General features: G+C 36.8%; 1 protein-coding gene and 1 long non-coding RNA gene across 4 annotated transcripts in view; both read left to right on the top strand.

The window, feature by feature from the left end:
• Positions 1-1,072, top strand: part of LOC117181338 (breast cancer type 1 susceptibility protein homolog) — a 149,666-nt gene extending 148,594 nt beyond the window's left edge. For 2 of the 3 annotated variants that reach the window (XM_033373905.1, XM_033373906.1), the window contains one exon: positions 773-1,072. In XM_033373905.1, the coding sequence (XP_033229796.1) occupies positions 773-966 (194 nt within the window). In that variant the 3' untranslated portion in view covers positions 967-1,072. The remainder of the gene's footprint in view (positions 1-772) is intronic. The other variant, XR_004468110.1, reaches the window with a different exon arrangement.
• Positions 1,073-8,630: 7,558 nt separating this feature from the next.
• LOC117181890 lies at positions 8,631-11,198 on the top strand. Its single transcript, XR_004468200.1, has 5 exons — positions 8,631-8,765; positions 8,909-9,272; positions 9,824-10,599; positions 10,676-10,747; positions 10,857-11,198. It is a non-coding gene; the product is annotated as an uncharacterized LOC117181890 (long non-coding RNA).
• Positions 11,199-13,646: the final 2,448 nt, after the last annotated feature.

The raw sequence follows: 13,646 nt of genomic DNA, 5'->3' as shown, positions 1-13,646 counted from the left end.
GTGAGCTGACGTTTGCTTTCCGTAAATCGCCCGGATTGAAGTCTGGTACGGAGGGTTTCATTTTTGAATGCTAAGACGGTGTCATTTCCACCTTAACATACCGCCACCACATTTTGAGCCAAGACATTCCCGATGATAGCTGCAGGGCATGCCATGCACACCCCGAGCATTTAGCTCACATACTATCTAGTTGTCCAACTCATGCAGGAACGACCTACACCCAAAGGCACAATGCGGCACTAAGAGTGCATTATTACCATCTCGGTCATTCTTACGGCATTAACCTTAATATCACTCCTCTAAACGCTCCTAGGGAAATCGAGTCAATTGTCGAGAATGGGAAGTGCCGCATTTACTGGAACTTTATATTCTCGACAATTGTTTCTATTGCACACTCGAGGCGAGACATGGTTCTTCTTGACTTCGAGAAGCGAACCATGTTCTTTATCGAATTTTCGGCACCAGCTGACAGAAACATCATAGCCAAGGAGAATGAAAAGATTGCAACTCCCTTATGAGGGAGTTGCAACGATTGTACCCGGAATATTCTGTTAAACTAATCGTCCTTATCATTGGCGCTCTTGGAGATGCCAAGCATTCACTTGTTAATGGTCTGAAAAGCATCCCTGCCTGTCAACAATATACTAAAACACTTGCGGGAGAACTGCTTCAATATGATTAACAAGTATTCATAGCCAAATAAGCTTTCTGAAAATCTTATAAGACTGTAAAAGTGCAAACGAGTAAATTTTTTATTATAATTGTGTTACAGAGGAGTGGTTTAAAAAAACCGAAGCGGTTCCAATCGCACACGAGTGGATAGTAGAATGTATTAGTCAGTACAAATTGGTTTCTATATTCGACTATCTTCAAGCAATTATGCCACAAGACGTTTCAGCCGTTGGTTTTCCTGAAGAGCTGCTCCTGGATGAGGAATATGAATCCGACTGTGAATATGAAGACTAATTAAACGCTATTACTAAAAATACCTGATTCTAGATATAATATAAGTTCTGACTTCTGACATTTTCATTCTGCATATATGTATGTATATGGTCCGATAAAGTATTTAATTAAATTAAACCGAATACTCTTAAATTGTTTAGTTAATCAGAACGTGGAAAAGAAATAACATTTACTATATGCCTTAAAAATCGTTTACTAGATTTAGGTTACATATATTAACTCGAATTTATTTGACATAATTACTTTTATGGTTTAGAAAAAGCAATTTTCTGGTTGTCGTGTACTTTATTGTAAGAATTGTAATAAATTTTCGTTAATTTTCTAATAATATATTTTATTGTGTTTGCACTCTGCTTCACTAGAGCCGAAATATGAAATATCTATGCATTTTATGACTGAGTAAGAGATACTCATTTACAGGCTACGTTTATGTACTTCATTTGAGTAGAAATTTTTCTAAACATTATTTTCAAATAATTTAAAACTGAAACCATTTTTTGGCCTGACACCTTTCTAGCTCTCGATTATCTGGATAGGCTCAGAGAGGAAATCTCTAAAGAGAATTACGCTTTACCCCGCGCGGTACGCCCCCACAGATTCAACGACATCTTCATCAGGTCGGAGTCCATCGTGGTTGAGGCCGCGGATATTTGGTCGAGAGACTAGTTGGCAAAGAGGAGAGGACACCTACGTTTAGGCTCTAAGATGGACTAAACCTGGCGCTCAGGGGGACGGAATGTATGCAAAGGTACCGCAGAGCGACCTTTCTGATTCGCGGAAAACCCTAGAATCCGACGACCGTTCTGAAGCGCCTGATCTTCGAAAACCCGTCTCCAAGGACGGATTCGTGGAAGGCATACTCCGAGGGGCATGGATGCAGGCAGAAGGGGAGTGGCTGGATTTTGGCAGTCGGACTTCCTGAATCAGCAATAAGAGCTGTTGCGGTTCTAGACAACCGGCCCTAATTGGGGGCAGATAGGTTTACCTTCAGGGTGACCCAACAGGGCTCCTCAGGGGGACCAGAAGCGTTCGGGATTTCCCCGGATTAGCAGCTTGTCAGGGTGTGGCACTATTTATAAGGGGCCGCTCGAAAAAGCGCCAAAGACATGCATAACTGTCAAGGGTATGGATGCGATTTTGGTGCCTAAGATTTGCTCCAGGGATCTCACTGTTATCAAGGTGAGGCTCGGGGTGGAAGCGGAGAAACACTAGAGATTGTAATTGCCTCGGCTTATATCCCTGGCGATGTGGATGGATCCCCGCCCCCCAGAGAGGTGGAGATTCTAATGCAGAACTTCCAGGAGAACAGGATTCCTCTCCTGTTGGAATGTGATGTGAACTCTCACCATACGGTGTGGGGGAGCACAAATATGAATGACAGAGGAAGAGATTTAATTGAATATCTAGCGGGCACTGATTATGAAGATTCTGAATCGAGGAGATACTCCCACATTCCAGATTAAAAACAGGAGTGAGTTTTTCGATCTGGCTCTATGCTCGGAGCGGCTGAGGAATATGGTAATGGACTGAAGATTCTCTGATAAGGAGTCTCTCTCGCACCACAAATATATCTTGTTTCAGCTAAACCTAGGTAAACCAGTGGTTTAAACAATCAGAAAGCCTAGAAATAGACTCTGGGACTCATATAAAGAGGAACTCAGAGGAAGGATAGTGGAATTTCTCTCAGACTACGGCAACGTTGATGAGTTAGAGCACTCGGTGTATTTTCTGCGAAGAGCTCTGATTACATCGTATGAAAGCAATTGCCCTAAAAGCACAGTTAAGTCTAGGAAAGGAGCAGAATGGTGGAATACGCACCTGCAGAAACTTCACAAAACGATAGGAGCGCTGTGCAATAGGGCAAATCGAACTAAATTGCCTTCAGATTGGGACATCTATATGACGGCTCAGTATGAATACAATAGAAATATAAGGAGATATGAGCAGGAAGACTGGAGAGGCTTCTGTGAGGAATCCAAAGATATTCCGGAAACAGCAAGGTTCCACAAAATCTTAGCGAAAAACCCGGAAGCTCGCCTCGGGCTTATAAGGCTCACAAATGGCGATTTTGCCGAAGTCGAAGACGCAATGCTGAACCGCCTGATGGTTGTTCACTTCCCGGGTTTTCAGCATTTTCAAACCGACCCATAGGAGGAAGACTGGGGCCAAGAGTGGAGGAGGGCCGATTGTAGTTTCGCCTCAAAGGTCGTAGACTGCAAAAACGTAGAATTAGTCCTAGGTTCCTTCTGCTCCTTTAAATCACCAGAGGCGGATAGCATCTACCCAGTACTTTCACAAAAAGGCCTGGAATTTGTGATCTCTTCTCTGACGAAGTTATTTAGGGCAAGCATCGCTCTAAAACATGTGCCATCAACATGGCAGGACGGTAGATTGGCCTTTATTCCCAAACCTGGGAGGGAGGACTACACTGCTGCAAAAGATTTTAGACCGATTAGCTTAACGTCTTTTATTCTAAAGAAGCTGAAGAGGTTGGTTGAGAGACATATCAGGGATGAGGTACTTTTGGCTTCACCGCTGCACAGAGGGCAGCATGCTTTTAAGGCAGGCAGCTTTGAGACGTGGAGTGCCAAACCAGCTGGTAAGCTGGATAGGAAGCATGATACGCCGAAGAAGACTCGAAAACAGATGTGGTGAAAGCCTAGTTAAAGGAGTAGAGTCACGGGGGTGTCCTCAGGGGGTGTCCTGTCGCCCCTCCTGTGGTGCATGGTAGTGGATGGCCTCCTTTTTAGGCTTAATAAAGAGGGGTGTTATACTCAGGGATTTGCGGATGACTTTATAATCCTAGTTAGGGGGGCTCATCTGGAAATGTTGATGGGCCTTACAAGTTCGGCGCTGCGCATTGTATATCTCTGGTGTGTTAGCTCAGAGTTCTCAGTAAATCCGGAAAATACCAGTATGGTAATTTCCAAAGAGAGGTACAAGATGACGAAAGTTGGCGCTCCTATTTTTTGTGGTGAGAGGCTGACGTTTTCAGACTCGGTTAAATATCTGGGAGTAGTCCTAGATAGCAAACTGAACTGGGCAAAGAACCTGGAGACCCAATGCAGGAAATTCGTCATGACTTTCTGGATGTGTTGGAGAGCTTTTGGGTTGACGTGGGGAATAGGGCCTAAAATGCTTGCATGGCTTTACTCTACGAAGAACCTCTACACCTCACGATAACTGCAAAAGCGGAACACGCGATAGGTCGCCTGGTTAGAGTACACAAATGGACTCGGGGGACTAGACACACTAGGCTCCCAAGTGACATCAGCTCACTGACGATTCTTGAGATGAGGCAGGACAGAATAACAAAACGCTTCGACTTGACTAGGGCTTTCCGTGTCTGCATTCCAAGTAGGGATGCGTGGAAAGGAAATGGTAACCCACTCCTCAAAGGGGAAATCTAGTATACGGATGACTCCAGGAGAGAGGGAGGGCCAGGAGCAGGAATGAATGACAGTGCGAGGAGGAGAGAAGTGGTGATCCCACTTGGGAGACATGCTACTGTCTTTCAGGCGGAGGTCCTTGCCGTTCTTCGATGTCCTGAGATACTATTAGAGAAGAGCTCTGCTGGAAGACAGATTACGATCTGTTTAGACAGCTCAGCGACACTAACTGCAGTGGGAACACCAGATATAACATCAGAACTGGTTTGGGAATGCAAAAAGGAATTGCACCAACATGCAGAAAAAAAATAAAGTGACTCTCATATGGGTCCCTTGCCACACAGGGATCAAGGGCAACGAAAAGTGGACCAACTGGCAAGAAGGGGTGCGGCAAGTGAATACATAGGGCCGGAACCGGCACTGGGACTAGCGTCTTGCTGCATCGGTCTTGCCATCAAAAGCTGGATCCGCACTAAGCACCGAGAATACTGGGAACAGGTCCAGGGTTGCCGACAGGCGAAGTCCATCCTGCGCTATTCGTGTGGAATGGACAGAGCCGGGGAAATCCTGGGTTTACCACAGAAAGACGTAAGGACAGTGGTTCAGATGCTCACTGTGTATAACCACTTGAACTACCACATGTAAAAAATGGGGTATAACCTCTCTACAGAGTGCAGAGGATGTGACAGGTATGATGAAACATAATTTCATGTACTATGCCAGTGCCGGGCGTTGAATAGGCTCAGGAATCAAACCCTTGGGTCCCATTTCATGGACCTGATGAAGCTACAAGGCTGTCGGTGATTGACTTACTGTGCTTCATCAAGAGGTCTAGGGTCAACTTCTGTCACCGATAGTTAAGGCTGTGGCACAATAGGCTTTATAACTTGAGCAGCAAGGGAGCTCCATAGGGGGCTCCCTGTCCGTGACACAACTAACTAACTAACATGAGACGAATATTTCTTTTTTTAATATCTTGGCATAAAATGATTTTTCATTATAAGTACATTTGGATATTGTTTTCCGAAATTCATTCAATTAAACAATAAAACCGGAAAAAACAAAAATTATCCATTTTATTGTTGAATTTAACAGTTTCTTAAAAAAAACACTTATGGTGAAAATAATTTTTTTCTGATTTGATATAAAAAAAAGTTTTGTCCCGTGCAAATTTAATTATTGTTTGGCCCCCGACGGCTCAGCGTGCAGACCTCTTGTGTTTCTCCCATTCAGTCTGAAACACCTGATGTGACTGATGCGCGCTAGTTTACAAAATTTTCCTTATTACAAAAATATTCTGCAGAATTATACAAAAAAACTTTTTTTACATTGTTTACATTATAAGTAAGTGTGTCATCTGTTCTTTTCGTTTGAATTTTGTCTACACAAAGCACGGGAAGGTTGGGCGGGACGGAACAGGCGGGTAAAATAGAACGCTTTAAGTTTGATATTATTTTATAAAATAAAAATAAGTCTAATAAATTGAGGAAAGTGCAAAAAGAATGGATATCTTATGTCAATTGTATCAGAAATTAAGTGCACATTTTTCATACTTCAAAACTTAAGAATGATGTGATTTTCGAGAGAAAATAAAGTACTAATAATGTTATTATCCCATTTTCTCTTATAATAATTTCAAAAAAAGAACTTTAAATTTTCTGTTTTTGACATTAGATTTAATTATAAATTATTTAGAAAAGAAAATTACGGATTTCAAATAAAATTGTCATTGGAGGCGAGATGCAACAAGCTGAATGGGGCGTAATTTAACACCGTAAGATCCGCGTACTTGACCTGTCGCAGTCACTGTCAGTGTAGCCGGTCGCCGGTCGAGATTAAAATGGTTATTAAAATGCGAAATTATAAAAGGAAGACTGATAGACATAACTGCTCTGAGGAAAGTTTGAAAAGGGCAATCGAAAACATAAGAAACGTGAGTTAAATTATCGCCAAGCTGAAAGTAAATACGAAGTTGATTTATCAACGCTTTTTCGTCGCAAAGTTGCTAAATATGTGCAAAATAATAGCATGGAAGCGGTTTATCGAAGGAAGTTTAATTTTATTTTCGTAAATTCTTTATGCACGAAAAACATTAGTTCCTATTTGTGCTGTAGTCGAAAAAGAATAACTACCAAATAAATTTTTTATTCAAATTTAGTTTTTTCATCCTTGTATCTACGTAGGATTCAAGTAATATGGATATTTTTCTTAAAATTTTATTTTTAGAATAATGTTTTATTTTAAATTCCTTTAATGTCTCATCCTTCCTCTGCCTTAATTCTTTAGGTTATGTTCCACCTGAAATACGTATTTTGACATTATGTCTCTTTCAGTTGGTGTTCTATGGCACACATTTTGATTTGTTCCTTTTTTTTAAATTTTCAAAATTATTTACAAATTAAAATTGATATTCCAATTGTTCCATACTGCCCCACCATGCGTTCTTTCTTACCCGCCGCGTATTCCATGTCACCCCGCCTAACCTACAAAGGTTGATACTTAATTTCTGAAAAATTAGTTCGCTCCATTTTTCTAAAACATATGTGGAACTTTTAAATGATAACTGGGAGAAAATTTTCACTAATATTTGTTTCTGCAAGTTCTTACACGTTACAACTTAATTATCGTAAAAGATTTTGGGCACCGTCTCGCACCACTTTCTCCTACCTTTTGTTGAATTTTCTTTAGGAATTGAGAAAAATATTATACTTTTCTTTAATATCCGTGTTTTTTTCTCAACAAAATTACGTTTAAAAATCAGACTAAGGGGTAGGTGCGATATCTATTTTTTGGTTTTATTTTCCATTATGAAATGGAATATAATCAAATTTAAAATGAATAAGCTATTCAATATATCTATATCTTGATTCCGTATAAATAGTTACAGTGAACATTTATGGCTATACTTGGATTTAAATACTGTCCTCAATGATGGATAGCACTGTATAAGCCTCAGGGCTTTATTGTTGAAATCCTGTGCACACATTTTTGACAAAGTTGAATATGTCGAACCTGAAATTTCTTCAACTTCAATGAAAGCAAGGACTACGAGCGAAGCGTCGCTCGCTCTTTTCTTTTCTCGAGCCAAAGAGAAGAAGAAAATAAGGTCAGTTTCTTCTCTCCGCAGTCTTCGTGTAGAGTGACTTAAGTTGGTGTCAGAGAGTAAAAAAGTCGATTTTTTCGTTTTGTTTGCTTATTTTCATGAAAAAAATGTGTCTATGATCAGCATAGCTAGACTACATACACGGGCGTAGTTAAAAGAAAAAAATCACATTGTTAAGTTAATTGTCATAAGCAAATAAACTTAACAAATAGTCTGTGATTATGGCAATTTATCATCCGATATTTTGTAATAATCTTATAAACAAATTATATAAACAAATGCCCATTGTAAGCATTAAAATAGAGAAAGAAATCGGGTTTTCTCTTAATTTCCTCAAATCATGTCGTCCGTGATGTTTAATGATGGAAAATTGTCATGCGATGTTTTTTGTTAATTTTATAAACAAATTCCTAGTGTGGACATTTAAAGGCACAAAGAAATCGTTTTTTCTCTTAAGGCCATGTGCTGAGTGGGTCACGTGGCCAGATTCCTACCTTACCGATACTTTTTTTGTTTCCTAACTTACATTCACACGAAGCGCCACATTGAGTTGAAAATTTTGGATACTAAACAAGAATCACTAAGAATGGTGGGTCTGGTCCTAAATTTGTATAATTATGAAAAAAGTTTTTTGTTGTAAAAATTTTGTTTGCTTTTTTAATATTTTTTTTAATTTAGGACCAGATCCACCTTTTTAGTGGTGGTAAGATAGGAATCAGGTCACGTGACCCAGTCGTCACATGGCCTTAATTTCCCTCAAATCATGTCGCCAGTGATGTTTAATAATGGAAAATTATCCTGCGATGTTTTTTATTAATTTTAAAAACAATTTATATAAACAAAATTACTCACTATCTTTTTTTAAATAATTTAAATTCGTCATATAGTATAACGTTGAACGAGTTAAGCTTACAAGACATGCTGGTAAATTGCAACATTCACATTGATTATAAATGTTTTGAGAGAAAATTGATGAAATAGCACCCCTCAAGACTTATGATGCAACTTCTGTTTGTAATTTCTGTTATAAAACCTTCACAGAAAAAAAGAATTTGATGTCTCACGACAAGAAATTTCATACTGGTAAATAATATATATCTTGTACATTTCTGGGAATGAAATTGATCTCATTTAAAAATTCAGAGTGGAAATCAATTTTTTGCAGGTTATATCCTGGTATTTGCAGCTTATATAATACATTATTGCAGATCAAAATTGATGATCTCATTAAAAATTTACGATGAAGAGTTATCGAAGCCAAAATTGTATGTACGTTATGTCCTGGCCCTTAAAATTATAATTAAATAGTAGGTGAAAGTTTCTGCAAATAAAATTTATAGTCTCATTTAAAACATTTAGAGTAAAGTGGTATCAGAGCCAAAATTATTTTGTACGTCAACTGTCCAGCCCTTCTAACTTATTATCTAGTAATAGGTTTATATTATTTCAGATGCAGTTGATAACATCATTAGGCTGAACAGACAGCATACATGTGATTTATGTGATAAGCGTTTTGTACATTTAGAAAATCTTAAAAGTCATTTAAAACTCACGGAGGAAAGGACAGGAAAAAACAATTAATTTGCGCGTTATGCAAGGATGAACTTTCAAGGAAAAGTGAGTTGTATGACCATCTAAATGAAAGACATGATGCAGTCGTCACTTTTGAGAGTCTTCAATTCAAGGATGCAAACGAATTTTCTTAATGAAAAAGTAAAATTGTATCTGAGACTCGGTCGAAATTTACTGCTAACCATGGATCCCATCCTACCAAGAGTTGTGTGAAAACGCCCTATACATGTCTAGAGGAGAAGGTATGTACCGAATATCAGAAATAACAATAATGATCTACACGTGTACGCTGTTCATACATTCCGTTGACAGCACGTAGTTTTTTTACTTATTACTTTAAGTTAGCTTTCTTTCTTAGTTCATATTTTTTCCATTTTTTATGAGTTAAAACCCTCGGAATAAGGAACAAGTCTTTAAGCCATATTCTGAGTTTATTATGTAAAAAAGTCAGAATGATTTCCAATATTTTAAAATTTGCATGACTTTCCCCTTTTTAAATCTTTTAAAACTGTAAATTCTACGATTATGTATCGTGTCAATCAGATTTCAGCTTGAACCTTTCAACATTAAATAGTTTTAAACTAGAATTTTTCAATATGAAACAACTTTGAATTGAACGCATGTATTGAAACATGTTCAAATAGTTTAGTTTCATTTTTAAATCTTTTACAATTTTATAGTTTTTAATTTACGCTAGGGGGTCATTCGCAAAATACGTGATACCGTTTCCCTCGCGTGTATAAATTTTTAGTTAAAAATAATAGTGACGGTCATTTTAATTTTTATGTTACAGGTCAAAGACATCTGAAAACTCATGTGAGTAGGAAGAATAATGGAATGTGCCCTGCGGAGATAAAGGCTACTGTGCTTTAAGACGGTACACATGAAGTTAAATTTATCATGACACATGCAGGCGACAACATGTCCGAGCTGGTGTGTCTATACCTTTTAGAAGTAGAGAAGAAGAGTAGCATCCAAAATAGCAGCAAAAGCTCCATTTTTAGAAATTCTGAACGATGTTAAAAGATCTCTGGGCGCTAATGATTTGGACCGCCACTATCTTTTGACAAGAAACGATTTGCATAATATTTAACGCTGCTTTAATTTGAATAGTAAATCCGTTCGACACTCAAATGATGCGATAAGCATCGAAGCATGTCTGAATGAGATGTAAGAAGATAAGTGTGTGTTTTACTACAAACCCCAAGATATTACATGCGAAAAATACTCACAGCTACAAAAGGAAGATTTCGTTTTGATCATAATGAACGAAGAGCAAAAGGAAATGTTGCTCCAGTATGGTGACGACTGCATGTGCTCAGGCGGAAGCCACGGTCTGAATGCATATGGATTCGAATGCAACACTGTGCTCGTATTATACGAAATGCGAGAAGGATTTCCATGTGCGTTTCTGGTATCCAATCGTTCGGACGAAGAAGTTATGAAAATATTTTTCTCCTGCATCAAGGACAAAATAGGACGTTCCCTTCAACCAAAAGTCTTTATGTCAGACATAGTCCCGGCATTTTATAATGCATGGTCGTGCGAAATGGAACCTGCGATGTTTAGGTAAGTTTTATCTCGATGTCGAATTTATCACAATTTATTATCAATCTTACGAAACAATAATGTCATTTTCTTGCAGGTTATTCTGCACCTGGCATATCGATAGAGCTTTGCGAAAGAATTGATATAAAATAGATTCCAAAGAAAACAGGTAATATATAATTTTATCATGATATTTTATAAGTAATGTACTTGATTTGTGGTTATTTTAATTTCATTTTCCTTTGCATGAACATATTTTATTTAAATTTTGTCGACAGATTATGATGTACAAGCAGTTGCGAGCATTGATGAAAGAGACAGACGAATCTGCATTGAAAATTATGATAGACAACTTTGTAAAGGGTCTATTGGCTGACCCAACTACAGTCCAATTTGGAGAGTATTTCAAGGAGTACTATTTGAAGAACATTAAGGCTTTGGCTTACTGTTACAGAGTAAATAGTGGATAAAATACGAATGTGCATATTTAACGAATGCACCGAACAATCAAACATTTGTACTTGGAAGTTAAAGTTGTCAAACGCCTGGACAAGTCTGTTAATGCTTTGATGAAAAATTTTTTTATATTTTAACTGCGATATTAACCAAATTCATTGCAAATTTCCCTTCCTACAGGAATTTATGTAATGGTTTACACATTAATAAAATACATTGAAGAAAGCTACCATTGAAAAAAATTAAATTGTATTTAGTTTTACCTGACCTTAAAACAAATTCTCAAAGAAATTTATTATTGAGGGTCAATATGCATTAATACTCTTACCAATATTATATTATGGAATATTACGTATTTTCTATCATATGAATATTAATAATGCGGTCAAATTATAATTATTACAATTACATCATTAGCGACATAATGTTAGGAGAACTAAGAGACAAAACGATTTCTTTCTGCCTTTCAATGTCTACACTGGGCATTTGTTTATATAATTTGTTTATAAAATTAATAAAAAATTACGCAGACTAGTTTCTCATCATTAAACACCACGGACGACATGATTCGAGGAAAATGAAGAAAAAAACAATTTCTTCTAGCCTCTAAATGTCCATACTGGGAATTTGTTTATAAAATTAACAAAAAATATTGCATGCTGATTTTTCATTATTAAACACGTATAATCAAATATTATTTTTTCGATAAAAGCAAGTAACTTTATCGCAAAAAAATTTTAACTTGACAATGTAATTTTTTTGCTCTCAACTACCCCGTGCATAAAGTCTAGCGATGCTGATCATAGACACATTTTTTTGTGAAGATTAGCAAACAAAACGAAAAAATCAACTTTTTGTACCCTTTGCATTTAAATAGAAGTTTAAACAACAAAAAAATTTAAAATGAACCGAAAAGAATCACTTCAAAATGTATCGCTGAATTAGTTAAAAACAAAAATCCAAAGTCAGTTAAGAATTGTTTTTTACAAGTTATCGTGAATCTCCTTTTTTGTATCCCCTCACTATTGCTTGAAAGGCAGGAAGAAGCAAGTGAACGTATTTATTGCGCATGCGCGGATGGAAAAAGCTAGCAGAATTGCTACTCGTAGATGTTTGTTGAATGTCGTGGTGGGGAGAAGAGAAATGATCTCGATGAGTCGCTTATCGGAATGGTTGAGGAATTCACAGGGAGACTGGAAGCTGCTCGAATCCTCTGCATTGCAGACACTCCTCAAGAGCCTCGCCGAATGGCATAAAAAAATGTCGCTATTTGTGTTATTTTTTATTAAATGATTTACGCCTAGAAAAATTTCAATGTAGAAAATGTACTCTCTAGAACATTGGTCTTGGTTCTCCATTATTTTGTACCGTTTTTAACATGTCATTATTCATGGACAAATTCAAAAGATTTTCTATTTGTGTTTCAATCATTAATTCTTGAAACTTTTTTTATTTATTTCTACAATCAATTGTTTTTTACATTTTATTCCAAGTTACCAGTATCTTTGTACTGACATGAAATAATGAAGAATGTCCATCATTAAAAAAAAATTTCATTAATTTTCTACCAAATACTTTCATTTTTAAATAATATATCCTTCGTTTCTGAAAAAACACTTCAAATTTTTACTAAATAAATTTAATTTTAAATAAAAAATATAAATTACAAACAAAAATATGATTCTTCAAGTATTACAAATAATTTTAAACTACGCACTTGAACTTTGAAGGAATTGGTTGTATTTTCAACGAAGAAGATTTATTTTCTAGAAAAGACATTCACAAAACAATACGTCAGCTTTCTAAAGAAATTAGTTTCATTTTTCATGTACTTCCATCACAAACTTTTATATGAACGGAATTTAAAAAAAAAATTTTTTATTTTTTTGTTTACATCAATTAGAAGGTCAAACAATGATATTCCAAAAACTTAATATTTTTATAGAATAGTTGATTTTTTAACCCCAGACTAAAGAATCATTTTCTCAAAAAATATTAACATATTTTTTTTACAAAAAGGTAAAGACATTTTTTACTGGGTGTTTTCTGTTGAAAATTGGTGTTTGGGGTTGTTCGGGGTAGATAGTGTCTGCCTCAAATTATTTAAAGCAAATTCTCAAGACATAATGGGACATATCTCGTAATTTCAAATCTGCGTAACTTGGTAAAGAAAAATGGTAATTGAACTCTGCAATTCTCAAATTAAAGAGAAAGAGCAGTACTATATGTTACAACTAAAGAAAGAATCCCAAAGCATGTAGTGTCTTTTGTACCATAACCTCAAAAGTAGCCAAAAACGCCATGTTTTAGGTATATAACCTCATAAGTAGGCAGGGACGGAAGGAGGACAAGTTGAATTGCGTATACTGCCTGCCATGGTGCATCGCTTAACTCATCACAGTATTCCCGTTATTATATGCCTTAACTGAACGGAGAATGCCTATTGCCAAAACTGGCGAGTGCGAAGAAACGGAACATACGCGATACCTGGATACTGAGCTCTCGTTTGTTTATATATATAATTAAAAATTTGTCATAAGGATAACCGCAGGATTTCGCCGGGAGCGGGTGCTAATCTGAAAAATTGCACCCGCTTCCAGCGAAATCGCGGT

This window comes from Belonocnema kinseyi, chromosome 10 (genome assembly GCF_010883055.1).
Source record: "Belonocnema kinseyi isolate 2016_QV_RU_SX_M_011 chromosome 10, B_treatae_v1, whole genome shotgun sequence".
In the NCBI taxonomy this organism is placed as follows: domain Eukaryota; kingdom Metazoa; phylum Arthropoda; class Insecta; order Hymenoptera; family Cynipidae; genus Belonocnema; species Belonocnema kinseyi.
The sequence above is the reverse complement of the archived record's forward strand: the minus strand, read 5'-3'. Positions and strand labels throughout refer to the sequence as shown.